The 25,987-nt window shown below is 42.3% G+C and overlaps 2 protein-coding genes across 2 annotated transcripts; both read right to left on the reverse strand.

The window, feature by feature from the left end:
* Window positions 1–5,264: 5,264 nt before the first annotated feature.
* Window positions 5,265–10,187, reverse strand: LOC139203790 (S-adenosylmethionine synthase). The gene is made up of 9 exons (XM_070833671.1): window positions 10,047–10,187; window positions 9,231–9,308; window positions 9,024–9,146; window positions 8,806–8,918; window positions 8,525–8,668; window positions 8,219–8,437; window positions 7,954–8,136; window positions 7,697–7,830; window positions 5,265–7,085 (listed from the first exon to the last, which is right to left on the reverse strand). The coding sequence occupies exons 1-9, from the start codon at window positions 10,135–10,137 to the stop codon at window positions 6,983–6,985; spliced, it is 1,188 nt and encodes a 395-aa protein (XP_070689772.1). The 5' UTR covers window positions 10,138–10,187; the 3' UTR covers window positions 5,265–6,982.
* Window positions 10,188–15,257: 5,070 nt separating this feature from the next.
* LOC139203829 (inositol polyphosphate 5-phosphatase K-like) lies at window positions 15,258–24,154 on the reverse strand. The gene is made up of 12 exons (XM_070833720.1): window positions 23,652–24,154; window positions 22,412–22,519; window positions 22,042–22,150; window positions 19,147–19,263; window positions 18,040–18,215; window positions 17,751–17,862; window positions 17,221–17,330; window positions 16,808–17,015; window positions 16,535–16,672; window positions 16,314–16,397; window positions 16,129–16,233; window positions 15,258–15,929 (listed from the first exon to the last, which is right to left on the reverse strand). Exons 1-12 carry the CDS (start codon window positions 24,152–24,154, stop codon window positions 15,573–15,575), a joined length of 2,127 nt encoding a protein of 708 aa, XP_070689821.1. The 3' UTR covers window positions 15,258–15,572.
* Between the last annotated feature and the right edge of the window lie 1,833 nt (window positions 24,155–25,987).

The following is a 25,987-nucleotide window of genomic DNA, read 5'->3' on the forward strand; positions in this document are numbered from 1 at the left end:
TGTTTTAAAGCAGGACTAAACAAATTTGTATTCCACATTGAGAGGTTCACTATAAGAAATAGTCAAATGCAGCAAAAGCAAATGTAAATTCCCCTCATACCCAATGCAAAAAGCATAATAAATCACTAGTCAAGCTGAGTGTTTCCTTCTTTTTGGTGGTGAATCAGGAAAAAGAGCACACAAAAATCTGCTGCTTTAAGAAAACCCTCTGAACTAACATCGCTTTAAAGTGCACCGATGTTAACAACATGGAGAACAACTTTTAAAAAAGAGCAATGTGAGGCTTTAATTTCACTTTTTTGCTAAAGTACAGTAGAGCAACAGCAAGCCTCTCCTGATATTGCATCAGCTGACACCCAATCCTAACAAGAAATCCCACTGACCTCAACCAGCCAGCTGACCTGCCTCTGTCCTTCTCACTGTGACAGCCCTCCACACTGCTCTGCTCATTAGTGTGCCCTGACTGTGAGAAAATCAAAGCCACCCAAAGACATTATCCCTCAGTCCATAACGGCGTTTGGTATCAACATGGTGCTCTGTTTCGGTGTCCATGGTGCTTTGTTTGGTCTCCTGTGCGAACAGAGCACAGGTGGTGCCCTCTGAGCTACTTGCTGTGGGAAGAATTCTTCATGTTATGGGGAAACTAAGACATAATACTGTAATCCTTATCAAGCCTGTATGTGCCACACAATGGTACCTTTATAACACAGATCCAAAAGACTGATGCTGGTGGTCATCACCAATAAAAGCTTCTTTGGCACGTTGTTGCCTCGCAAACTGAGTCTGTGTGTGTGTGGTGTGATTCTCCTAGGGAACAAGTTCCCAGACTTTTATTATTTCAGCCCGGTGCATTTCAGCTGAAACAACCTCCGCCTGTGCCGGTTGCCCATTCAAGGCTGTAGAAGTGTAACCCCAGCATAACCCCCTACCATTCAAAGTTAAATATAGATGTTTGACTGAGCCAGTGTGCTCGTGGAAATGCACAGCTGCTGTTGTTAATCTGCAGACGAGACTCGAGGTCTGAATTTGATGATGTTACTTGAGCGTGAATACTACTCACAGCTTGATATACTGTAACTGCAGTAATGTACTTTGTAAACTGAGCTGGGTCGGCTGTCAGAGGCAGGGAGCACTTCCAGACATTATTTGAGGTCATAAAATTGCATTCAGTGCAGGCAAGGTTTAGAAAAGTAGATTCTTGTGTTTTTTCTACCTGTGATATAATAATTCAGGAGATTTGTAAAATGTGATAGTTGGACATGTATGTTAAATGAACTCTGACAGGGAACATGGAGGTGGGAAGGTTTTTCATGGATGAAGACCCACCTCTATACATTAAATAACACACGCTACAAAAACTAATGGTGTGAATCAATGCAAAATTCCAGTGCACTTAGGTAAGACAAATGGATTCTGCCTCTCACCGACTTTCCCTCAGTATGTTTCCTCTTATCTTAGTCTGTGTTGTTGCCATGGGAGGCAAAAGTACCTGAAACACAAGTCCGCATGTTTCCATAACAATAAAACACCACAACCCACATGTGCAGACTACAAAATCCTCTCATTAATTTAGAAAGCTGGCAGGATTTGTGTGGCACAGTAACAAAGCTAATTATAATGAAAAAGCTCATCGGATTACCAGTTCTAGCCTGAAAAGGCTCCAGAGATCCTGTGCTCGAACAGGATTTGATGCTACAATCTCTCTGATTGAATGAGTTTCAGTCAGGATGTGAAATAAACATACGGTAGCGTCACAGGAAGAACAGAAAAGTTAGTTTGTACAAGATTCATTTGTTAACACCAAGAAGAAAACAGATCACTGATATTACAGTTTAACATTTCCTTTGATTGTATTTTCCTTTGGTCTTATGTGCAGGTAGGTGCTTTACCCTTGCAGGTAGGTTGCTACACCCTTAAGGCGTTGCTCAAACTTGCCTTGCACTGAGAAGAACTTACATTCTTGTGTGCATTTCATTTAATCTTTATTTGTCTTTCTTACGCAATCCACACACATTCCAGATTCAATTTTTGAAACTTTTACTCACCAACAGACAGTTAGTTGTTTGGCATCATAACATGTAAGAAAGTATTTAGAACCAATGCAGCATTGTGAGTCAGAAAAACACATACGACAGACCACCATCGGCCCAAATATCTGTAAACTGCGGATAATCATGTGTTAAGTTGTGTTAATTTTGCATTGTATTATTTGTACATGTGGTATTTGTTTTGCACAAACCTTCAGTAAACCTGGGGTGTGTTTGTGTTGCCTGGGAGGCCTTGTGTGGAGAAAAGACTGCATATATTTTAAGCATGCTTTCATTACTGCTGAGGGAAACTGAATTTTACTACTATGTATTACTATTGGCTAATATTTTCCTAAATGCTATCAGTCATCATCCTAAAGTGAACACACTGTTGATTCAAATCCTGATGAAAACAGCAACAACAACAAGCTGACCCGTGATTAGTAATTAGTACGATTTAATGCCGTCAGAAATGTACGTTGTGGTTAAGAAGAGGTGTAACACATTTTTCTTTCAATCAGCAGCATGTTGAATTAGCTGGATTTGAAGGTTTTATTTATGTGGACCAGAACACCATGCAGGATTACCTTCTGTTTACTTCATCTGTGAATTCTGTTTTTTAGTGTCTCTACACCCACTGTGCCACCTTCTCCTAAATATTTCTAAACTCTGTTTCATTACTGCTATACATTACTGTACATTTATAATATATTTCCATTGTTTGTTCAGGAATACATTCATTGTATCGTGATGCTGCACAAAACCTTAAAATGTTTCTGTAACAGTTAAACTAAGAGCATTGTGTTGCAGCACCAGAGGTGAGACCGAAGGCTGCAGCAGATCACTGGATGTCTGCATGTTCCCAATTCCTTTGCTGCTCGGTTTAGTGTCTAACTTGAAAAAATGCCGTATCACATGTTTCCCCTTTGCTCTATTTCCTTCATCCACATCTACAATTGTTTTGCTACACCATGACCAAGGCCTCCAGCATCTCTTTGTGCCAAATACGCTTGTTGGAGTACCGTGCAAATGGCCCCAGAATCACACAGTGTGCACTTCTGTCCTGTTATGTCTAACTTCTGTTATCAATTCAAGGTCCACTTGTGACTCCTCTGTTAATCTAGCCAAAGTTTACTAAAGACTTTTTTCTACAAATGTCATCACAGCCTTTGGTTATTGATCACGAAAGTCAACCATTATCTGCTTGCATGTTAAGATTTGGTATGTAACCTCAAAACCTACAGATATTTTGGATTGACAATAAATCATTCTGTGAAGGCCGTATCTTTGGAAGAAGCAATCAGTGAAAGCTCCTTTTTGAAATCCTTTTAAAAATATGGCCAGAGAAAACATTTTTTTTTAAATAAACGTTCTGGTTCAACTAAAGAATCTAAATAAATACTGTAAATCAATGCTCCAACCATCTGCTGACCCTGTAATCTACAGCTGTCATTTGAACCACATGATTTTAGGCAATAGTCCCATCTCTTAGGGAGTTGGGGGAAACAAATAACACACGCTCAGAGGTCTTGTGTTATTAGAACAAAATGACAATACAATACAATAAACTAGTTTATGCCTTACCCACCTAATTTGGACCTTTAGCCCCAAACACTTGAACTGTATAAAGGACAAAACCTTGAGACTCTAAGGTGTCCTTTTATATTGTACCTAGCAAAGTGAACATACAGTGTACATGTACAGGGATACTTTGAGGTGAATGTGTGTAACCTGTCTCATGTCTTTGTATTGGTTTTTAAAACCAATATTATTTGTGTATGTTAAGATGTGTGAGAATCAAGGAACCTGTTTTAATCCATGCTCAAAAACACCAACAGAGCAGAGGAGTTCTGTGCATGTTGCCTTTTGTGTTGGTGTATCACTAATATTATACAACAGAAGACAGGGAGGATAAAAAATATGCTTAGTCATCTTGTCAACCTGTGTTCTGAAAGTTAGTTGCTTTGCAGCAGAAGTGAGTTTTTCCCTTTATGCAGTGTAGTTTGCATAAGGTTGACTCATTTACTGGAAGCAGTCTGGAAATCGGATTAAAAGGGGCTTTTGGTAGTTGGGGCAATGATGGATTACTTTCAAGACACCATTAACTTTGCTTGGTGTCAGAGAAGGATGAAGCTCTTCAGGGGAGACTGGGTATCAATATGTTAAAACAACTGGGGGGCGTACTTGAAGCAGCCTCCACCTCGACAATAGAAATACCACTTTACTGCTTTTAACAGGAAAAGTTAATAGATTTACCTTCTCAAAAGCAGATGGCCGTGTCGTTAATCTCCAGAAGTTATTCTAGCTGTCACACTAAAAGTATACTAACCTTTTCTTTTTTAGGTAAAGGCAGCTGTCAGACACCAATAAGAGGTTTGGTTTGGGGTCAATCTCTGCTGTGAGCACTACCCCCAGGCGCAGGGAACATACCTCACCCACAGCCCTGAAACCTGACTAGCTCCTTCCCTCTGAAGACACCCATCTTGAGAAATTCCAGTTAATCTATCACAGACTTGAGTGTAGTGCATGTTGGCTGTCAACACAAAACACCTTTGGAAACAGGTCTCAGTTGTCTGGTTTAACATTGTTCAGTAATTTAAGATCTGCAGAAAATCAACTTTGCCAAACTGTCATTGTGGATTTTAGCCAAACCGTGTAATGGTGGCCATCTTGGAGACATGGTGACTTGTGAATGGAGACTTTCCATCGTTTCATCTTATATGTGACGGTATTATCCTGGGGGCTAATTACTGTATGGGGCCCCATTTACTCTTCAAAGTTCAATGAAAGCCACTCTACATTTCAGAGTGCAATGGAAGAATGGAAATAAATGTTTTATTAGCCTTTTAAATGACTGCCATTAAAAAGATGATCAGATATTTATAGATTTAAATATATTGTAATGTTGTTAGGCAATATGTGCCCAGTTCTTCACGAAGCAATTTAATTTACACTATATGAAGTAGATTAGGGAGGTGTTCGTTGTACCCTCCAATAGCTGGTATTGGACACTATTAGCTCATTGGCCGTGTTGTGCTTTGACCACAGGGAAAAGAGAATAGGCTCTTTCACAGCATATTCGGATTTGACTCATTTTCTAAATACCAAGGAAAAGAGATTTGTTTGTTGACAGATGTCAGAGTGAATAGCTGTGGTTTGTATTAGAGCCCACATCAGGCACTTTTATCATATTCCCACATGTGAAATATCAATGAACATACAAGAACATTAACGGCACAGATTTGCAAGGAGTAGTTTATTACAGAGCATAAGGAAACTATCCAGTCTAGACATGAAGCATTACAGTATGAGCTACTTGTTCCTCTGGAAGTTGAACGCATGTTGGAAGGGGGAGGGGCGGGCGGGGGGGGGTGGGAAAGCATATAGGGAGTAGAGGAAATAGAAAAGGCACTCTTACACTTACTGTAGCCAACGGGATGACTTCCGAGTAGTCAAAAGGGAACAAACCTTTACACTCTATCCCTCACGTTATGGCCATGTAAACAAGGCTGGTTTCTCTGTACTACACCAACCAAATGTTGCCATTTCATCAGTGAGGATAGGTGAGAGCCAAAGAACTGCTCCAAACATTTTAAATGGGATTTCAAACTGACCCACCTAAAAATAACATCTACAGTCCACAAATAAAAAACGGTTGTAAAATAGTCATTGACAGTAGCCAGCTGAGGCAGACCAAAGCTTTTCTGTACAACACTCTGGAGCCTCAAGCGGCACACTGAAAAATGATCAAGTCAAAAAGGAATTCAAGATTCAATAACCGAGTGTCTAAAGCTGCCTTCTGAAACCTTGGCTTCTCTGTATCCACGCCATGTTTCAGAGAACAAATAAATAGTGTTGAGGTTTGAGTCCTAGCCAATAAGACTCTGTGGCAAAGAATGCACTCCTGTAAGGACAAAGATGGGTACCAGGTTTCTCTGTAGCTACACCTGCCATCAATATACTTGAGGAGTAAAGGGCCTTTAGTCATCAAACCATAAAAAAGCGAGTGAAACTACATTTAAAAAAATGACTAATTTAAAATTGAATTTCAATGCATAAACAATCCAATGTATCCATTGCCATCAAGTATACCCAATACCTCTGCAGACCAGAGCAGTGACATAGCAGCTTCTGACTTTTCTGTATTACGTCAGAAAACAGCAAAGGTCTGAAGGGGCATCTGCGGCTTTATGCTCATTTAAGAGCTTGAATTAGGATTTGGGTCACCCCTTAGCCTGCAATGCATAGCATTTTGTGAAAATAGCAATAATCCTTGAATTCTAATTTGTGCCATTCTAGCATCCTCCACAAAGAGAATAAAGCTAACAAAAAGGATAAAGAACACCGGGTCAGGGAAGAATTGTACCAGATTGACAAAAGGAGGAATGTTACAAAGAAGCTAAACTAGTCTGGGAAGATACGAGATCGGACTGCTCTCCATCTATCAAATTAAAACTTCTAAAATGGACATGGAAAAAAAAAAAAATATATCAGATGTCGCACAGACTCCTTACGTCAGTAGCACCAGTAAATTAAGAGGGGTATTGCATATAGCCTAATATGCTACCGCCAAGACACTGAATACAAGACTGACGATATCGACGAGTGTGGAATGCCAAAGGAGAACTGATTGTAGCTATTCAGGCTCTATCACAACGAGAAGCAAGGGAACCTCAAGACCTGGGAGGACATCAAGTACTATGGTGCATGAGTTCATGGAACCTGCCCAATTCTTTTAACATCAAGTTTCTGAGGCATGCTTCCTATGACCCAGTATGGTGCTGCAACCAGCAGAGAACAGTAACAAGACAAAAGGGAGGGAGGTGGAGTGAGAAAGGGAGTCATGTGTTAAATGATAATCATTATGAGAGAGAAAAGGGCATTTCACCCCCCGGAATCTTGGAGGCTTCTCTGTAGTATACACCAACAAGCCTGGGGGGAAAAGCTTAACAGGTTTAGTATTTGAGTTTTTTGGGCACCTCCCATGGGAAGGAGTCTCGGCCAAAGTGGCCATAGGCTGCGGTCCTCTGATACAAGGGCTTCTTCAGATCCAGCTCCCTAGAATACATAATCAACATATTTAACAGCAGTCACATCCAGCCATCTCAAAACGCACACATGCGTACTCACACAGGCATAGTGCTCACATTTGCCAGTGGGGAGTGTAGAGAGCCACCAAAAATAATAAATAAATCAAACATCAGACCAGCTCGGTTAAGAGGGAAACACATGAAGCTTCGACACTTACCCTGCCAACCACACATCCCTGAGCAGTGTGTTGACTGTAGCTTGCAGATGGAAATCACTTTGCAAAAAAAGGATGCTTATCTAACTGATCAACAAGGCTTCATTATGCCAGCATCATAGATGTTTAGCCCAATAAATTAGACTTTTGCCCTCACCAATGCCCACGTGTAATATCCTTTGACAATATGCCATGTAATTAAGTAGAAAGATATAGCAAACACAGAAGCCAAACAAATGCCAGCTTAAGCAAATGGAAATTCTTAATGGCCCTGTAAAGTTTAACAATACATTAATGATTAAATTTACTGGGTGGGGCAACATAAAAAATTAAATTAATAAAAAAAAAAAAACACAAGGCACAGGAAGGAGCTGGAAGCTGCTATTTCACTGAGTAGCATGTGGCTTCAGAGGCTATACATTACCTGACAATCACTCCAGGACGGAGATCAAAGTTCCTTTTCACAATATCAAGCAGCTCTCTCTCACTCTTATGGGAAGTCCCATAGTGGAAGATAGAAATGGAGAGGGGATGGGCAACTCCAATAGCATAGGACACCTAATGCAACACACACACACAATTACATTGTCATGGACAAAAAGACAAAAAACTTCAGGTAGGGACCTTGTGCAGGCCTGTTCTCTAGAATGACAACAGCTGGGTTGTGAAACTGCCACTCACCTGGACCAACACTCTCCTGCAGAGCTCAGCCTTCACCAAAGACTTAGCCACCCAGCGTGCAGCGTAGGCAGCAGAGCGGTCCACCTTCGTGTAATCCTTCCCAGAGAAGGCACCACCGCCATGGGCTCCCCAGCCCCCATAAGTGTCAACAATGATTTTTCGTCCCGTCAGGCCAGCATCACCCTGTGATGGAAGACCAGAGGTTACACCGGTAGGTAACTCACAGGTTTAATAGCTTCTGAAAGCAAGACCCGCTGACATTTACCTGTGGGCCTCCGATAACAAATCGCCCACTTGGCTGCAGGTGGTAAATGGTGTCATCATCCAAATAGATGCAGGGAACCACAGCCTTGATGACCTTCTCCTTGAGGGCATCTCTCATCTCCTCCAGGCAAATATCCTCATCATGCTGAACAGAGATGACAATTGTGTGCACACGCACTGGAAGCATGGCACCACGGTCCTGGCGGTACTGCACAGTAACCTGCGAAGAAGGTGAAAATATAAATGTCTACATCCCACGAACAAAATAAGAATTTAAAGTAATTACAGAAAGTGTGCCAGCTCTTACCTGTGTCTTTGAGTCTGGTCGGAGCCATGGAAGGGTGCCATTGCGACGCAACTCAGCCATCTTAGCATTTAGCTTGTGGGCAAGGACAATTGTGAGAGGCATACACTCCTCCGTCTCATCAGTGGCATATCCAAACATCAAGCCCTGCAGAGCAAAAGCAAAATTACTCGCGTGTTTAAAGATCACATTCCATTTAATAAAAAAAGGAGAATAAAAAGGACCAATAGTCAATAATTTCAGAACACACGTGGCCGACCAAAGCGTCGATTGCCGCTACTGACCTGGTCCCCTGCTCCAATGTCCTCCTCATTGCGATCAATATGAACTCCCTGAGCAATGTCAGGAGACTGCTGCTCCAAGGCCACAAGAACATTGCAGGTCTTATAGTCAAAGCCTGTGCAGGAAACAGACAATAGCAGGTCAAGACACAGTTCTTAAAATTAATACCACGGACAGCTCAATGAAAGGATCAAACTAGAAATACAACAACATGCCACACCTTTGCAGGAATCATCATATCCAATTTGGCGGATGGTGTCTCGAACAACTTTCTGGTAGTCCACGGTGGCATGTGATGTCACTTCACCGGCCAACAGGATCATCCCGGTCTTGGCAACTGTCTCTGTAGAAGGCAAGAAAGATGGTCAATATAAAAACATCTGAGTAGAGCAAATATAAACTTGGAGACAAGAAAAGGAGGCCTTACCACATGCGACTTTGGCATCAGGATCCTGTTTGAGATGGGCATCTAGAACTGCATCACTGATCTGATCACAGATTTTGTCTGGAAAAAAAACGAAAAACCACTGAACACCTGCAGTACTACCAGATGTCTGGAGTGAACACATCCACTGACACAGTTTACCACGGTAAGACGAGCATCGTGCTCTCAGTGGGAGTGGCTCAGAGCCTCTTAACAGTCGCCATTTCGGCATGTGCACATGTGGTGATTAAAGGAGCGCGCGCAACCAACCAGGGAACGCAGGCAGGCGTTATAAACTGATAAACATTAGGCTAATTACACCTTCATAGACTATATAAACATAAACTATAAGCCACTGTAGCTAAGACGGGCAGATAGCATTACTGATCACTGCGCCCCGCGTTCCCACAGATTAGCCGTTCAGCACGTTAAAGACAACGTCAACCAATTGAAAAAAAAAACGAACAACATTATATAAAGAAGAGCATTAAAATAACGTTTGCAGTGATCAGTGAACAGTTATAGGTTTGCTGTCGGTGCGTCAGACCCGCGACAGCATCATTTATTCAGCCAAGGTTAGCTAGCTAACACTAGCTAGCAGCGCGTGCTCTTGTGAAACCGGCCCAGCTGCACTCAAGAAGCGGAAAAGGCCGAAATGTTCATTTTTATCGAGTCTATCACTAATTAAAACACGACACGTGAAAGTGTGATGTTTTAAGGAGGCAAACAAAATGATAAAAGCAGTTACAAATGTCGCTACTTTCGTCAGACAAACTGATAAAAAAAAAAAAAAAAGGGGGCCGGTGTGTCGGGTCTTACCGGGGTGTCCTTCTCCGACAGACTCCGAGGTGAACAAGAAGCAGTCCTCGTCAATGAGGGAGTTATGAAAACCATTCATCTGCCCGTTCATCGTGGCTAACGGTGGCTGCTGCTCGTGCGAAATGTTAGGCGTTAATAAGGATCTTTTTCTTCTCACTGGCAGCGCCTCGAAGGTGGCTTTATTTATCTTTAGCTCTGTGCTCCGCTGGTGCAGCCCGCTCTCTCCCGGAGTGTTGATGGTTCAGCCTGAGCCTCATGTCGCAGAGCTCCGTATTTATCCCGTCAAGTCAGACGCTCTTACGTCACCGGGAGCTGGACCGTACCATTGGGCTTGTGGAGGGGTTAAAGAGGGGTGGGGGGAGAAAAGAGCCTGCGGAGGGGTTGGAGCACACTGTAAGCAAACATGTGCTGTCAATATGTTACCGTGACACAAGAGCTGTGCTCAATCAGCAGCTTTTACATTAGTAGCTACCTGATCACGCTTAAAGTGTGTGTGTCTCACACAAGACCTGTGTCTCACACAAGACCTGCAAGGCAACCTTGCAGATTCATGCGACTTTAAAACAGCTGAGTTTGAGGAAGAACCCTACTCCACCTCTCACACACATTCACATTCCTCTTACATTTCCTCATCGTCCAGCCTTGAAACCATCAGTGCTAAACTATCTAACTAATCTAACAGGACCTGACCTAACCCCACCTTACCAAACTACGCCTAAAGTTGGTTCTTCAAGGAGCTCCGGTGACCTTACTTTGCAAAAAAAAAACAAAGCCAGAACATAAAGTATAGGATTGTGATTGATCCCTGTGTAGAGGGTGGTGCCACATGTTTTATTTTGAGTATGGGAGCATTCACTTGTTCTACACTGGTGAGTTTTTGTGACAGTGACAGTTATGTTTTTATGATATTATCAATTTAAAAACTTTTATCAACAAGTAAATAGACTCGCAACCCCCTATAAAAGTTCAGTGTGTTCAGTGTGTGGTGTCTTTAATGAAAGGCCCAAGTGTACCAGACAGCGAATGTTCCGAAGGAACTATTGTTAAGAGTCTGCTGGTCTAATTCATCTGATAAGGTGCATTAATTTCAGCTATCACACACATGCTTCCCCGGTGCAACAACCAGATTAACTTGCAAATACATTTGCAACCAAGTGGAAATTGGACAGTGAAAAGAAGAGCAGAGGCTGGAGATGTTGTATCTCAACATAACTTGATTATATTTTACTCAAAAAGCTCCCATCTCCCTCTTACCCTTCAGGCCCTGTCGTGTAACACAATCAAAAGCTCTGATTATGAACGTGTTCTACCTGGGTAGCCAACAGATGGATTTAACTGATTTAATTGTCTCTACATGGATGGGTTTGTGGTGTGGGCTCCCAAGCAGGTTCATTTTATTCATTTGAAAAGGCCACAGGTCTGATACTAAGAGAAGTATCTCTAGGTTCAGTTGGGGAACATTGTATTCACTCAGAGCATGTCATTTTAAACTACAACATTTAGGTCCCCGTGTTTGAGCCAAATCAAATACTTTCATCCAGAATCCAATGCACAAGTTGAAAGTGGGACATTGTGGTTTTATGGTTTGTTACCCAGACTGGTCCGCTAAGGCAGAGCATGTATGAACGCATAACCTCTACATCCTATATCGTTGTCATTTTGAAAATGTGGCATCCTCCACCCAGTTAATTATCACATTTCACGACATCTGTACATGTGAATGCATGGATTGTCACAGTGACAAAGTGTTTATGAGGGTGTAGAGGACAAAAAACCCTGTGGTGTTACAATCAAAGCCCAGTGTTACATAACAAGGCAGAGAGACCTGATGATTGATGTGATCTACAGTGAGGAGATATAACATGTTCACCTTGCTCTACCCTGTGAAGATTAGACGATGCCAGCAGTGGCTGTTGGGTAATCTTTATTACAATGCGAGTTAGAGAATAAAGGGAGCATTGATATCCTCCAGTGTGATGAGGGCTATGCTACACACACAGTGGTCATACTACCAGAAAAGGTCAAAATTATTTGTCTCCTGGTGGTGCAATCCTAAGAGAAGCTTAACTTAAACATTTCAATTTTGCAATTTTGATGGAAAATTCAGCAAAATAAACAAACAAAACTAGACTGGCCACATTTATGGCATTATAAGTTGATCAATAATGTCAGTCTGCACCCTTGTAGTCAGTTTTATTCAGTGGTCTTAATCGGGCTCATAGTGTTTAGAGTCACAAAACCAAGCAACTCAATCCCTGACCAGTGTTGCATCAGAACAGTACACTCATTTGTCACCATGAATTTGCAGGGTGGACGCTTTCTTTTCAGAGGGCAAGAGCATGATGCAAGATGCACCTGCTGTTGCCTTCTGCAGGATGTGATGTTTTGTTTGTCACCCGCATTTATTTGGAAATCCAAAAATAGCATCAACTTCTACTGTAACCTGTAATAAATTGCCAAGAGCCGATTTCTTGGCCAAAGCTGAATAACAATAGACTGAAGGTCTACTCTAAAACTGTCAATCAGTGAATCAAGTTCAAATGCATAACTAACTTAAGAACATAAGAGTTTCTGTTTCAGAGTTCCTGTTGCTTTCTGTATTGACACCCCCCCCCAACTGGTATATCGTGTTTTTACCATGCTTTAGCCTATTCTGACATATGAAACTATCTCAATAGACTGTACTGCAATAACCCATTTTCAAGCAATGTAAATAAATATGTATTGTTAATAAATAAATATGAAGAGACTCAGAAATCAGACAGACAGCACCGCTTGATGGGGAGTATATTATTTCTTTGGACAGTGTTGCACTAGTTTTTGGGTTGGAGAACAAAGCAAGCAACCCCTAAACTCAACCCCTTGTCTCGCTGATCAGATGATTTCACAGAGATAAACCATTTTCTCATATGCCAATAAATCAATATCACACAGGCTTGCTAAATTTTTTTTTGTCAATTTCATTCACAATTGTACAAAGACCTGTAGACAAAACAATCTACGCTTCAGACAACAAAAGCAACATTTGACCTAAATTTACAAAAATGGAAACCAATCAGACTCTCTCTTCATAGTTCCGAATAGAAAAAGAAAATAACTATCAATATTCTGTTATATTATTTTGACATTTCCATTGAAATAATGCTCCCTCACTGGCCAGCAGAATTCAGGCTCATTTAATAATTAAATAAGAAAATAAATACATAATTTAATTAAAATAATCTTTGTGGCATAGATTGTCTCCTATTTTCTGTTTTCTATCATACTTAATATTTCTTCTTTACATAGATATTTCTTCTATTTAAGCCACATACTTACAAAACAATAACATTCTGTAGACAGAGCATTTTCATTAACATTTCACAATAGATAGTCACTGGTCATGACTGCAGAACTGATCACCTAAATTACCTAAAGTTGGACAAAGTCATACAATCTTTAACATTTTAAACATATTACTCTACACAAAGGTCCATTAGATTTTTCATTTCAAAATCAATAAAATACATGAATGCACTATGAAACGATTCAAACAATTTCAGATTTCTGCAGGCATTACTGTCCTGCATTTTCTTCACCTAACATTTACACTGAAGTTAAATCTTTATACTGTCCTTACCATGTTTTTCTAACAATTTTCACAGCCACGATTTTAACAAAGAGGAGTCAAAAACAGCACTTTACGGCACAAAAATCACAGTACCGGAATGTACAGTATGTCCAGCGGCAAACCATGCAAACACAGTCGCACCCCGTTCACTGCCACAGCTACCTATACATACACTCACACACTCGCACAACACACTCCACCATCCAAAACACACACACGTCCATAAAAACACATACACACAAAAAATGATTACAGACATACACACTGAAGTTACAGCTACAACAGTATACACTGTCCTACTCTAACAGCCCAAAAGTACAAAGTGTCTAAGATGGTGCATCAGAGGTCACATGGTAACAATGCAACACAACTATAGCGACTATTGTCACTGTCAGCTAATCACCAGGATCAGTGAGGGAGGATCTGAGTGAGAGAAAACACAAAAACAAATGTAGGAACGGTGAACTGTAAAAAGAAAAATCATCAAAATCATAGGAAAAACAAAGCATTAGATAGGACTATTTCATTTCTTTGAAATATCACACTAGCTTTGTGATATTTCACATGGTGGAACATGTCAGCTTTGTATTATACCTACAATATAATGCAAAGCCCTGTAGTAGCTCTACATGGTAGAGTTCCTGCTCACATTTGTCAGAGAAATCCAGATTAATTATCAGTCAGAGCTTCACTTGCCTCCATGTTGGAAACATCATCATCATCTTAAAACAAAAAGTCAAAATCTTAGTATTTGGAACAAAAACAAATCTAATGTGATGTTTGTTTACTTAGATTATTATTATTACTTGTAGATTATTTCAAAAAGTCACTTTGCTGCTGGGAAAAGTTAGATAAGGCTCATTCATTCACATGAAGTCATGTGAAGCAAAGCTGCACGTCTCCTGGGTCGGATATTGCTGTAGTTGTTACCACTGCAGTTGGCCAAGCAGAGGCCAACAATTACCAAACTAGCTCTGGCAAGACAGCTATGCAGTGTCAGCTGACAGCTAGCCTCCCACACCCATCACATCCCACTGCACTGATTTGGCGGTCTATTTAAAGGCCTTTGTGCTCACATTCACTCTGTGCGCTGACATGTGCAGTGCTGCTGCCATGGCTAACGGCAGAGTTCCCGAACCCCAGCCCCTGCCGGCTTTGGTTTTATGCACCATGGGGGATTTAATTCCCATTGGCGGATCATTTGAAATGCTACCTGTATGTTATGTATCATGTTACTGTGTAACGCATGACGAATTTCCAAAGCAGGAAATATCTGCAAGGGTAGAATCACATCACCAAGTAAAATTGAGTGGCTATGCCCTTATGCAGATTTTCACTATGTCTCTAGGGTCCTCTTGGTCTGAGAGGATTTGTTTCATAATAGATACATGTTCCACAACTAAAGCAAACTGAGTGACATGTGAGCAATGTCTGTGTCAAGTATGTCATACTCCTTGTCTCAAAAAAACATTTTCTGTTGTTTGTATGCAGTTTGCTGACATGACTGCTAGGTGGGTCAGTGCAGAGATTCAAACCGCTGTCCTGGTATAGCGAAGATGGTGTCTAAAAATCAGGAAGTAACCACTCTTACTCTACATGACCGTAAATCCTTGAGTATTTCCTAATGCAAGGTGTCAGCTCCCTGTACTGTCCACACCTGAGAACGGACACAGATAGTAGAAACACAGGACAGAGTGAATGGTTTAAAAACAAAAAATATACAATGTGCACAGCTTAATCAAACAACTCAAGGCAAAGTAAGCCGTCTGGGCAAACCAGATGGCTGTTCCTGAAAAGGATGGCATCAGAAACTGTATATTTTCATTACAGAAAGCATACAGCGTAGTGGATGTATTTAATAAAAGACACAACAGTTGGCTATGTGATCTGTGACAACAGCAGGACTTGGTTGAACATCACACTCCTGAATCCCCTGTGTCTTCCTTTTTCTCTCCAGGAGCAGACACGTGGCTGCTGCTGCCCTCTGCTGGACCTCCTGTGGACTCACTCTCAGTTGTCGTCTTGGTGCTCGATGAAGAACCATCAGGGACTGCTTTCATTTCAGCCTCTGCAGGGCTGCTGGAGTGGCTGTGGCTGTGGCTGTGGCTGTGGCTGTGGCTGGGGCTGCCAGTGCGATGGCTGCGGTGCTTGCTCTTGCGTGGACTGGGGCTGCGGGACGTCGTCTTCATGAGGACAACAGTGCTGTCATCTTCTGAACTGAAGTCAGAGCTGTCTGAAGAACTGTTGTCAGGACCCACAGTGGGAAGCTGGATCTGAAGATAGATAAAGAGGAGGATATGAGTGGGATGGAGGAGGTAGAATAGAGAGAAAGAGCAGCAGTGGAGGTAATGCAAATAGTGTTAAAGTGCAGATGGCAAGCCAGCAGTAATAGCATACAACACACGTAAAGTCCAAGAAATAATGCATTTGATTGTTTTAACCTCAAGAGAGCTGTGTCAGAGTTATGATTACCTGAAATGGCTCTGTTACACCCACAATGGTGCTCATGTTGTTGCTATAGTAACCCAAGATAAAGTCCCCTGAGCCTTTGGGCAATTCCTCCTCAGTAAAGGTTACCTGGAAAACATTTACTCAGACATCTATTAAATGCGAAAGAAAATGATGTCTGAAGAGAGTTCAGCACGCATCCAGACTACCTGATGTTCTTGTCGATGAAAATCAGTTTCCTCTTGTTTGGCCCACACATACCCCACATAGTCCTTATGGTGTTTGAACCCCACCTGGAGGGGTGGGGGGCAGCACAATGAAATAATAACTACTTGCTTGAAATTGATCATGAACAAAAACACTGACATGAAGTCTTTAAACGTTACATGTCATTTCCCCCTAGGACCTGTGGTAGTAAGACTATATTTACCTTGTACAGTCCGATCCAGTCCCAAGAGCTGCGAGCAAAGTTGGGCACCAATTTGAATTTCGCTATGGCATCAGCGATACTATTCCACTCATCCTCCACCATGAGAGTGACCAGGGGAATATCCACCTTGTACGGGAACTACAGCGAACACTTACCATAAACATTTATGCAGTGCAAAAATACTACAAAGTATTGTATCATCGTATTAGCGCTAGTATTGAAAAGAGATGCAAACACTAAGTCATCTTTACAAAGTACCCTGATGTGTCTCACCTGCAGGGTGAAGATGGAGGAGACTGGTTTGTGGTCACTGACAGTGTATTCCATGTGGCTTCGGTAGTAGTGCTGAGTCACTTTGGTTCCACTGGTCAAGCCTGAAATGGAGCCACGCTTCCCTGCACTGAGGCCAGCGCCGGCAGGTGCCGTGGCTCTCAGGCGCCACAGGATCCGGTCGGTCCAAGCTGGTTTACGCTTCTTCCCACTGGGTGGGACACAGACAGGGAGAAATGGAGCAAGAGAAAATAATACAAGCTTATATAAAATCAGTACATGGAGAAAAAAAAAAAAGGCCTTTTCATGCTCCTCTGGGCTAGTGAGGACTTTTCACAGAGACCATTACCGAGGCAGGCACAGTGATATCTGGGCAGTGGCCTAGAATTCATAACAGCACCCCCGGCATTACGAACCTCGTGTCGTATGTATCTGTTCCAACGTCAAACTTGTAGGTTGGGGGGAATTTCAGCGGCCCCTCTTGGAAACCCTCCAACACGGTCTCACTGTCTTTTGCCATATTGAGCTGTAATAATGAGAATTAGTAGACCTCACTCACTGAGGATTACTGTTTGTACACACTGACAGAGCTTTTAAGATGGTAGTATTTCTCTACTGCCCTCTAGTGGAATTACCTACAGACTGCATAATGAAAAAGGACACGTTCTATCATGTACGTATGTGCATTCTTATCTAATGTTAAGATTTTAGAGAGAACAGATTTTTGAACAACAATTGTGGATAGGATTTCAATGCATAGACTACTTTTGCTTCTTACCAAATTAAAAACTTAATCAAAAGTTAACCTTCAGCTGCTGTGAAAGAGACGAACAAAGGGGCAAGTTTATTTCATTGCTTTTAAGGAGAACCACATGCAGAGGAGTTAAATCTATTTTTACAGTCATTTCTATCTTTACACAGCATATTAGACAGTCTTTCTTTTTACCTGATCTTTTTCCCACAACAGTGAAAACTTGTTGTTATCGATGGTTGATTTTACCACTTGCATATCAAGGTCATCAATGCGGAAATTGAGATCCCCAAACCAGAACACCACACTGTGAGAAAAAAAAACACACCATGACACCATTTCCCTCATAAAATATGAATATGGAGAAAACAAGTCATGGATTGTTTGTTACAGATATATCAGACTGGTTTTACTGTTATAAGACAGATACATCGAACAGTGTCTGTATTTTTGGGTGTGTGCTTGTGTTGGTGTGCTAACTTACTCATGGTCAAGAACCCCAGTGGCAGACTGGCCCTCAAACTGCTGCTGCTGCAGGATGCTCTCGAAGTCCTCCATGCGCTGATCTGAGTTTTCCATGTGTGCCGGCAGGTGGCAGTTAAGGAAGCAGATGGTGTGGCCGAACACCGACATGCGGGCGCTCACACCACCTTTGTTCCCCTGTAACACCGACCAGCAGAGGGGAAGTTAAGGGAGAAAGAGTGGTGCGTACTGTAAGAAGAGGGGGACAGCTTTTGTATTAATTTACCGTGGAAGCAAAATTAAATATGAACAAATGAATGAATGATTGAATGAATTAAATGACCATGATGGGTATGTTTGTGTTTTATGGTGTCAGCATGCCCGTCACTCTTGAGTGATGTCTGCCACAGAGAAACAGGAAGTTTACTCATTAAGCACCAGTGAAGACCATCATCAATACTTAATGCTGACAATAAAGTGTACAGTGGGGGAACAGGATGAGTCTGCGGATTGCTTCCTGCTGTTCTCCCAACTGCTCTGACCCACTAAAACACAAAAGATGTTTCAATTTAACCTGCAGAATGTGCTGATGCTTGTCTGAGTTCATCCATGGAAGATTTCACTTAAAACTGAGTACTACATAACCTTTATGAAATCTATGAGAGCCTTCAGCTTTCAGGACAACACAGACTTGCTTGTTCTCCATCTGAATTTTCTTAATAATATAATTAAGCCAGCATCTATCTCTTTATTCTAATAAGACAGGATGGAACAACATTTGACTAACAAATAACAAGACTTTATAACACAGTTAGTGTGCAGTTGCTTCAGCTTTTCATATCTATGTCATTTGCACCGGATTATCAGCATGTGCTGAGCAGATCTAACACTCACTACATCCTCACCACTTCTGGGTAAACCTGCACTATTGGCTTATTGAGCAGCAGGGGTGTGCAGAAACTAGTGGAAAATTAGTGTCTCTATAATTTCCATCAGTGTGTCAGTTACAGAGATGCAAGCTTAAACCTGGTCACTCCAACTGAGATGTCATCCTACGTACAGCTAAGCTTTCATAAGTGAAGCTGCCATAACAGTGCTTATCACAGAATGGTGTCAGTAGACGTCTCACCCAGTAACCCCCCAGGCCAGTGCGGGTGGTCTCAGTCTGGACTCCGCGGAGGAAGGGCAGATGGTAGTACTTAGCAAAGACCAGCAGCAGCAACCCCTGCATCCGCTGGGAGGTAACCTGAGGGACAGACAGGTGCAGGGAAACAGACAGGCCAGACCATCAAAAGAGGATAACATGAATAGGTACACAGTGGGAGTTATGAGGAGCCACTTTGCATAATTCTGAAAACAGAGCAGCTCTAAAGTTCACAGTAACTGTATAAACATCTTTTTGACTTGCACAAAAATTTGAATAAACTAATTCTCTGAGCTGAGTCTAGCTTCACAGTGCGTCCATTTCTGCTGCTCTGCTTCACTTTCTCAACCCCTCCTCTTTCTACCCCCTTGCATTTCCATTTCACCCTGCAGGAGCCTGTGGCCCAGCTCTCCCACTGCTTTACACAAAGCACTGCACATTAAGGAGGCCATAGCTTGTGGTCTAACGCCCTTATGGCCTAACGCCCTTATGGCAACAACCCCTTTGTAGAGGAGAAGTGATGTACACACTGCATTCACGTGACAGTCAGACCTTTCCTTTCTCCAGCTCTCCTCATCTCAAGCACTTGCTTCTTGTTATTCATAATCATATGCAGATTTCGACATTTGTGCACCACTATTAATAAAAAAAAAAAGGTCACATATTTTTGTACAAGAGAAGGGCGGGAATAAGACACATGCATTTGTTAAGTGGAACAAGAAGAGGTATGTGTATGCTATGCCGAGCCCCTCACCAGATATTTATGTTCATCCCTCCCTCTGACTTTCTCCAGTTGTTCACACATCCCAACCCCCAACTGTAGGCAGTAGAGGAATGATCACACTCTGCCTGAAATGCCCCATGGGTAGTAATGGAGGCATACATCTCCACGTGACATAAGACCCTCCTGCTTATATACTAACTGGCTATTTGAACAACTTTGTTGCGTAATGGATTCTACTGAACCGTAAAGTGGACCGACTTTATTTGTGGTATGTGTGCGGACACAGAGGATGAGTGTGTGTATAGTCTGAGAGAATCTACCTTTGCCTGCATGTACTGTGGATGAAAAGCATCTCTTATCAACATCAGGCACCACTGGAAGAGCTCCTGAAGGCTGCCATGCTACATTTGGGCTTAGAAAAGAAAGGACATTTAAGCCCAAAGACAAGTGTAGAGAGTGCATGGAGAGAGGGAGTGCGCGTGTGCAGCCGTGTGTGTTTGACCTTGTTCAGCACACACATGACTGAAGAAATGAGCTGTGAGTAACAAGTGTGATGTTAGCAGAGCAGCCTGTGAATTTGGAAGAAGCTCAATGCAAAATAATGGCTTACTCACTCCAGTCTGTAATACTGACGACCACAGAAACAGCATCCTCCTCCTCTGTTCATTACACAGTATGTACGTTGGACATCATTTGCTGCTATGAAGCAACTTAAAGTTACATTGATTTACTGACATACGTGCAAACTGTGATTTTGGTAATTCCTTAAAGTGCATTCATCTAAATGGCAGGCCCCTGTTATTCTGATGCCAAAGGATCTGTAAAATATGATCTAACCTAATCATTAATCATACATGTTATAAAACATACATTTTACAGCCTCACAGTATTTAAAACACATGTTTAGCAGCTTCATAGTGTAATGAATCAAATGCTCAGTCAATACATTTTGAGAAAAAGGCAATATAATAAATCACACTGCATGCAGAGTGTATTATGTTGAAATTACAGATTAGGGCCAGAAAAAAAAATGTCGCCGTTAATTTGTGTATCTAAATTTGCAGCTTAATTAAACAGAAACTGTGGTGACAATCGGCAACTGCGCCGTGAATAGCCATAAAAAATGTCTTGTTGGCTTTCTGCAGTGATGGGCTGATTTGAGTAAGCTTTCTTTGTGCCCACAGCAGTTACAGTTTGAACCTGACAATGAGTCTTGGTGTGCACGGAGCAGAAAGGACCGATGAGGTGTCTTGTTACTTTGTGTCTGCCCACCATGTTAGTACGAGACAGATTCCTACTGACACCACCGTGTATCTCCCTCTACTCAAGACAAACTCCAGCTAACCCATCCCCTTAACCTGCTCACAGCATTAATATCCACATGAAGTACACATAAAGGTCACATCGAGATGATTTTAACAAGGTTTAAACTAGCGTAGCAGACCATGAGATAGCTGGAGGACAGCATCAGTCTCACTGTCAGAGGCCCATCAACGCTGACAACAACGTGATCCAAAAATAAAACAGCGTCCTGGGAGACATTTGTCTAGCTCTTTCAGCTCAACAGCTGATTCACGGTCTCTGGCTCACCATGCCAACAGAGTAGGCAAGTATCATTTCAGACAAACACCAACCACAGCTATGGTACATGCCCATAAAAACATAAAACAGGAAAATACCAACACAAAAACATTTTTGATGAATGTTTTTAGAGAGATATGGCCATGCTTTTAATGTCTTATTTGATATACCATATGGAACATATATCAGGAAGTCTTTGCTAGTCTTTGAATTGCATAAAATCTATTGCATTTCTTTGTACCTTCCAGTACTGGGTATGTGTAGGCATTATGAAATAGACAGAGAAAAAGGGGGAAGGCGTGCAGGCATAAAGGCACACAGGAGGAGTCCAACAGACACTGAGAGCTTTGCATCATGAGCTGGATAGACAGTGGAAGACAGCAGATATGCTGACATTACACGGCTGTTATAAATTATCATCCCATCCGTTGCTCAGGGAACAAAATGAGCCGAAACAGCAGCAGGAAGCAGAGATCTCATCAGCGATGACGTACTGCGTACAGTATGAATCTAAGCTGTTTAGCATTTTACTATGATAGTGTTAATATGTGTTGATAATAAAAGCCATTACTGACCAGCACATAACCAAAGGGGCTGAGTCTCTCCATGCAGACCTCGCTCCACTGGTCTGTGAAGAGGACATCTTTCAGCCTTTTGTTAATCATAGAGTTCACTTCCTGCAGCCTTGAAGAAAAATGACACGAAACAACACACAAGGGTCAACAGCAGACAGAGATGTAATAGGAGCTGCTGAGCGGGAGCTCTGATAATTTAACGGTGGATTAATAAATGAAAGAAAATTGTGGCCATAAGGGAAAAGAAGTCAGCCTAACCGCTCATTAGTGGCATTGTCTGCAGTGGTGATGTGGGAAAGGCAAACATAAATGGACACTTGAGCTTTTACAGGGAAGAAACTGGATGACTACTGCACCACAAAACACTCACCCGATAATGTACATGTCTGTGTTTCCATCTCCCACGTTCAGTCCCAGCAAGGAAGTGATGTCGTCGGGTGGTGTGGCCGAACCCACATTCCAAGTGATGATGTGCACCCTGTTGGAAAAGGCCGTTACGTAATATCTCTTACAAACACTCATCTCCCACAAACCACAGTGTCAAAACCTACAGACTCTGAGTGAGACAGAAGAACCCTCGTAATGTGTCAGTGTATTGAAATGTGTCATATATGTCCTGATAACACGGACATAGTCCCTTATCTCAATTTTCTACCACAGCATGTGAGGTACTGGCTGTAGGCCTGATTGGTACAAACAACAGATATTACAAAACTGAGAGCAAACTAAGTGATCGGTTTCCAACGGCTACTGTCTCCATTAGGTTAATTAACTCCATGAATTACCAGTCAGGTCAAAAACAAAGGAATTCTATGTTGTTAATTATGTGATCATTCATGCAATGTGATTTTATATAATGGGCAGATTGGATGCTCAGTAGTCATTAATGTCACGTAAAAACAAGAACTCCCACGTTCAAATCTACTGAATATCTGAAAATCTAAATGACCCATACAAGGATGATGGAGGATGGATTTGTCTGTTTGAATACAGTTTGTTAGCTCTCTGATAAACTGGTGACCTGACTGGTGCCTCTCACCAGCAATGGAATCCAATTCTGTACATCCCAAACTTCATATTGTTACATATGCTCAAAGACATTTAATGTAGTATTTGCAATGTCATGGGAACTATTGATTAATTTCTCAAATGACACGTGTGAATGAATACAGTTTTTCTCTGCAGCATCGGTTGCAGCTGTGTTTTCTTCGCTTCAGTAAAAAAAGCTCCAATGATGCACTATCTACTGAACTAGGGAGTGGTTAGAGATACACCCATAGAAAAGAAGGCACATCCTGTGGTGGAGAAAGACAAACCTTACACATGCCATTCAAGTGAAAATATCACCCACCATTTTAGAGTCCCCTAAATGGATCATATTATGTAATTTAGAAATGCCTCAAATGTGCCACATGTATCCTGACAAACCTTAGGAAATATCCTTTTAGTAGGAGAAGTGATTTGTTTTAATCTTGATCACGTGCAGTCTTGCAATGTTAACTGTCAGTGTACATGAATAATGCTTCATGTGGCAGGCTTGTCTTTCTCAGTAAAAGGCAGTGAGGAAACAAGTTGAGACATGAATGCTGGGACACAATCAGGGAACTTACCTGAAGTCTTCCACAGTCTGGGCCTGAGTGTCAGCTGTACCTGCTACAGAGAGGGCTCTCTGTGCGTGAGGGTTCAGGTGAGGAGGCACAGGCCTGTTAGCAGGTGGGTGGGGGACTGAGGCCGCCCTAACCGGGTGGTGGCCTGGACCTTTGGGTCCAACCTTTACACTGGGCCCAGTGCGCTCTCCTACGGGTTTGACTGCTGCAGGGCGAGAAGGTTTGGGATGACTTGGCACAGAGCCATCAGGAGTGCACTCCTCCTGGTTAGCCTGTGGAGTGGATTCAGCTTTGGGCGCAGCTTTGAGTTCGGAGATGTCTACGGAGCCCTCTACTCTGGCGCTTCTCTGGGGCCGTCGTGGCCTGGAAGGAGCTGCTGGCTGGCCGGCAGGGGAATCAGTGGTTGGAGCTTCGGTTTCTGATGCTAAAGCTGGAGCTGTTGTTGAATCTGCTCCATTTGGATTCTTTTCCTGTGTCTGGCTTTGGCTTGGATTATCTTGGTCCATTTCTTAAACTTTCTGTAACAAAGAAAACAACAGAAATGTTTCCACTTGCAAGATGCACATTATGTTTGCATTTTAGGAATTTAACTCCTAATCCAGACTATCTCACGTAATTAACCTTTAAAATAACAGGGAAGGATTCATGTAAGCATCAGGACCAAAGCGCATTTCTACCACTGAAACAATGGGCAGCTCAACATGCAGCCTCTTTCACAAGTCAATTCAGCTGATGAGTCAGCCCTATTGACCCAGCAGAGCAACTGAGTGAGTCATTCAGGCTCCCATGACTGTTCAATTACCTGCCTTCTTATGGACTTGAAAACAGATGAGAACATCTGCACGCATTGACGAGAGAATACATTTGAGAGAACACAATAAATAAAAAAAACAACAGCTAGAAAGCAGGAAGAGACAAGAAGAGAGTTATCCCCCTATTGTCCTCACCTGCCAGCGCATTTGAATGGGAGACATGGAGGGGGAAAAAAAAGCCTGGACACAGTTTATCATCCTTTCTACTTGTGCCTAAGCCGCCTGCCAGTCCTCCAGTAACCACGGAGATGCTCAGTCAGTTCATATCAGCTCAGAGCACCTGCCACACACTAACATGAGGAAAGGCTGCACGGTCCAGAACAGCAAAAGTCAACAGCATGGAATAAACAACAACACAGAGAGAGGGAGCAGCAGAGAGATCGGACAGACACAGAAAGCAGAGGAGGACACAGAAAAAAAAAGATGAATTTATGCCCATTCATTCAACAGTTCAACAATCCATTCAATTATTGTATGAATAAACGACTGCTTTGCTTTTCTCTGTTGCTGATTGACCACACTATCAATTTTAAGCTGTTGTGTGCCCAGTTTATAAAAGATTTGACAATTTTCTGGTTTGAATGCAAAATGTGTGAAGCATTTTACATAAAAGGCAAGTGCTTCAATGAACTGATGAAAAATTAGGAAATAACAGAGGGACACTTATAGAAATTCAATTCCGTAGAAAAATAGGGCCATAAAATGAACTGAAAATCAAAGGAAAATTGAGAATAGGGAACACTGTAATCCGTCAATTGTTCATCATCAAAGGCAACACCCCTAAAATACCTAAAACAAAACGTTAGCCACATAGCTGGGGACGTGGAATTGTGCTTGTAGGCACGCCTGAGCCTTAAAAAGGGCTGATTTGGGTACAACACTGTGGCAGCCCGACCCAGATCCATCAACCAGTGGTGGTAAAAGTGAAACACGTGAGAAAGGACAAAAGCATGTCAGCGTCATATCTTTTAGGAGGCTGAGAGGACACTTGTCAGGTGCACAGCGAAACAATCATCAATTAACCCCCACATGGCTGAAATGATGTTCCGTACATTACGGACATATTCTTGATCGGTAGGGGAAGAGAGGTTATCTGCTTGGGGACGGAGAAACAACAGAGCTCTCTCATGATTATTCACATGACCTTGAGGAGACGGAGGCCATGACTTCTATGCAGAGTGGAGGGCTGCCTTTGTACTCAACATGTGCCCAGAAACATGCTGGTCTTTCAGTCCACCAATAACCTGGTGCCTGACTGGCCACAATGCATTCCAGTGGTCCATGTATGGCATTTACTGGGGGGAGTGTGGAGGAGGGTAGAAGGGTGATTGGGCACACATGGGAGTGGGTGGGTGCAAAACGAGCCGAAGGAAGCGAGAGGGGGAGCCAAGCAAGACAGCCCATTTAGTGACAACACTGTGTCTCTTTGCAGAATGTCTCTAAACTGATCCTCTCACACTTCCCTCTGGCACCGTCTATTTTCTCCAGCTTTAATCCCCCCCCCTCTCTTATCGTCCCATTCCTCTA

Source organism: Pempheris klunzingeri, chromosome 7, assembly GCF_042242105.1.
Source record: "Pempheris klunzingeri isolate RE-2024b chromosome 7, fPemKlu1.hap1, whole genome shotgun sequence".
In the NCBI taxonomy this organism is placed as follows: domain Eukaryota; kingdom Metazoa; phylum Chordata; class Actinopteri; order Acropomatiformes; family Pempheridae; genus Pempheris; species Pempheris klunzingeri.

Excerpts from the sequence above, each read along its gene's own strand:
- LOC139203790 (XM_070833671.1), bottom strand. The coding sequence starts at position 10,137 with ATGAACGGGCAGATGAATGGTTTTCATAACTCCCTCATTGACGAGGAC. Across the intron at positions 9,309-10,046 it reads TGTCGGAGAAGGACACCCCG|ACAAAATCTGTGATCAGATC; the intron begins GTAAGACCCGAC and ends TTTTTTTTCCAG. Across the intron at positions 7,086-7,696 it reads CGTCCTGGAGTGATTGTCAG|GGAGCTGGATCTGAAGAAGC; the intron begins GTAATGTATAGC and ends TATGTATTCTAG.
- LOC139203829 (XM_070833720.1), bottom strand. The coding sequence starts at position 24,154 with ATGGACCAAGATAATCCAAGCCAAAGCCAGACACAGGAAAAGAATCCA. Across the intron at positions 22,151-22,411 it reads ACAGACATGTACATTATCGG|GCTGCAGGAAGTGAACTCTA; the intron begins GTGAGTGTTTTG and ends TTTTTCTTCAAG. Across the intron at positions 16,673-16,807 it reads CCTCCATCTTCACCCTGCAG|TTCCCGTACAAGGTGGATAT; the intron begins GTGAGACACATC and ends TGTTCGCTGTAG.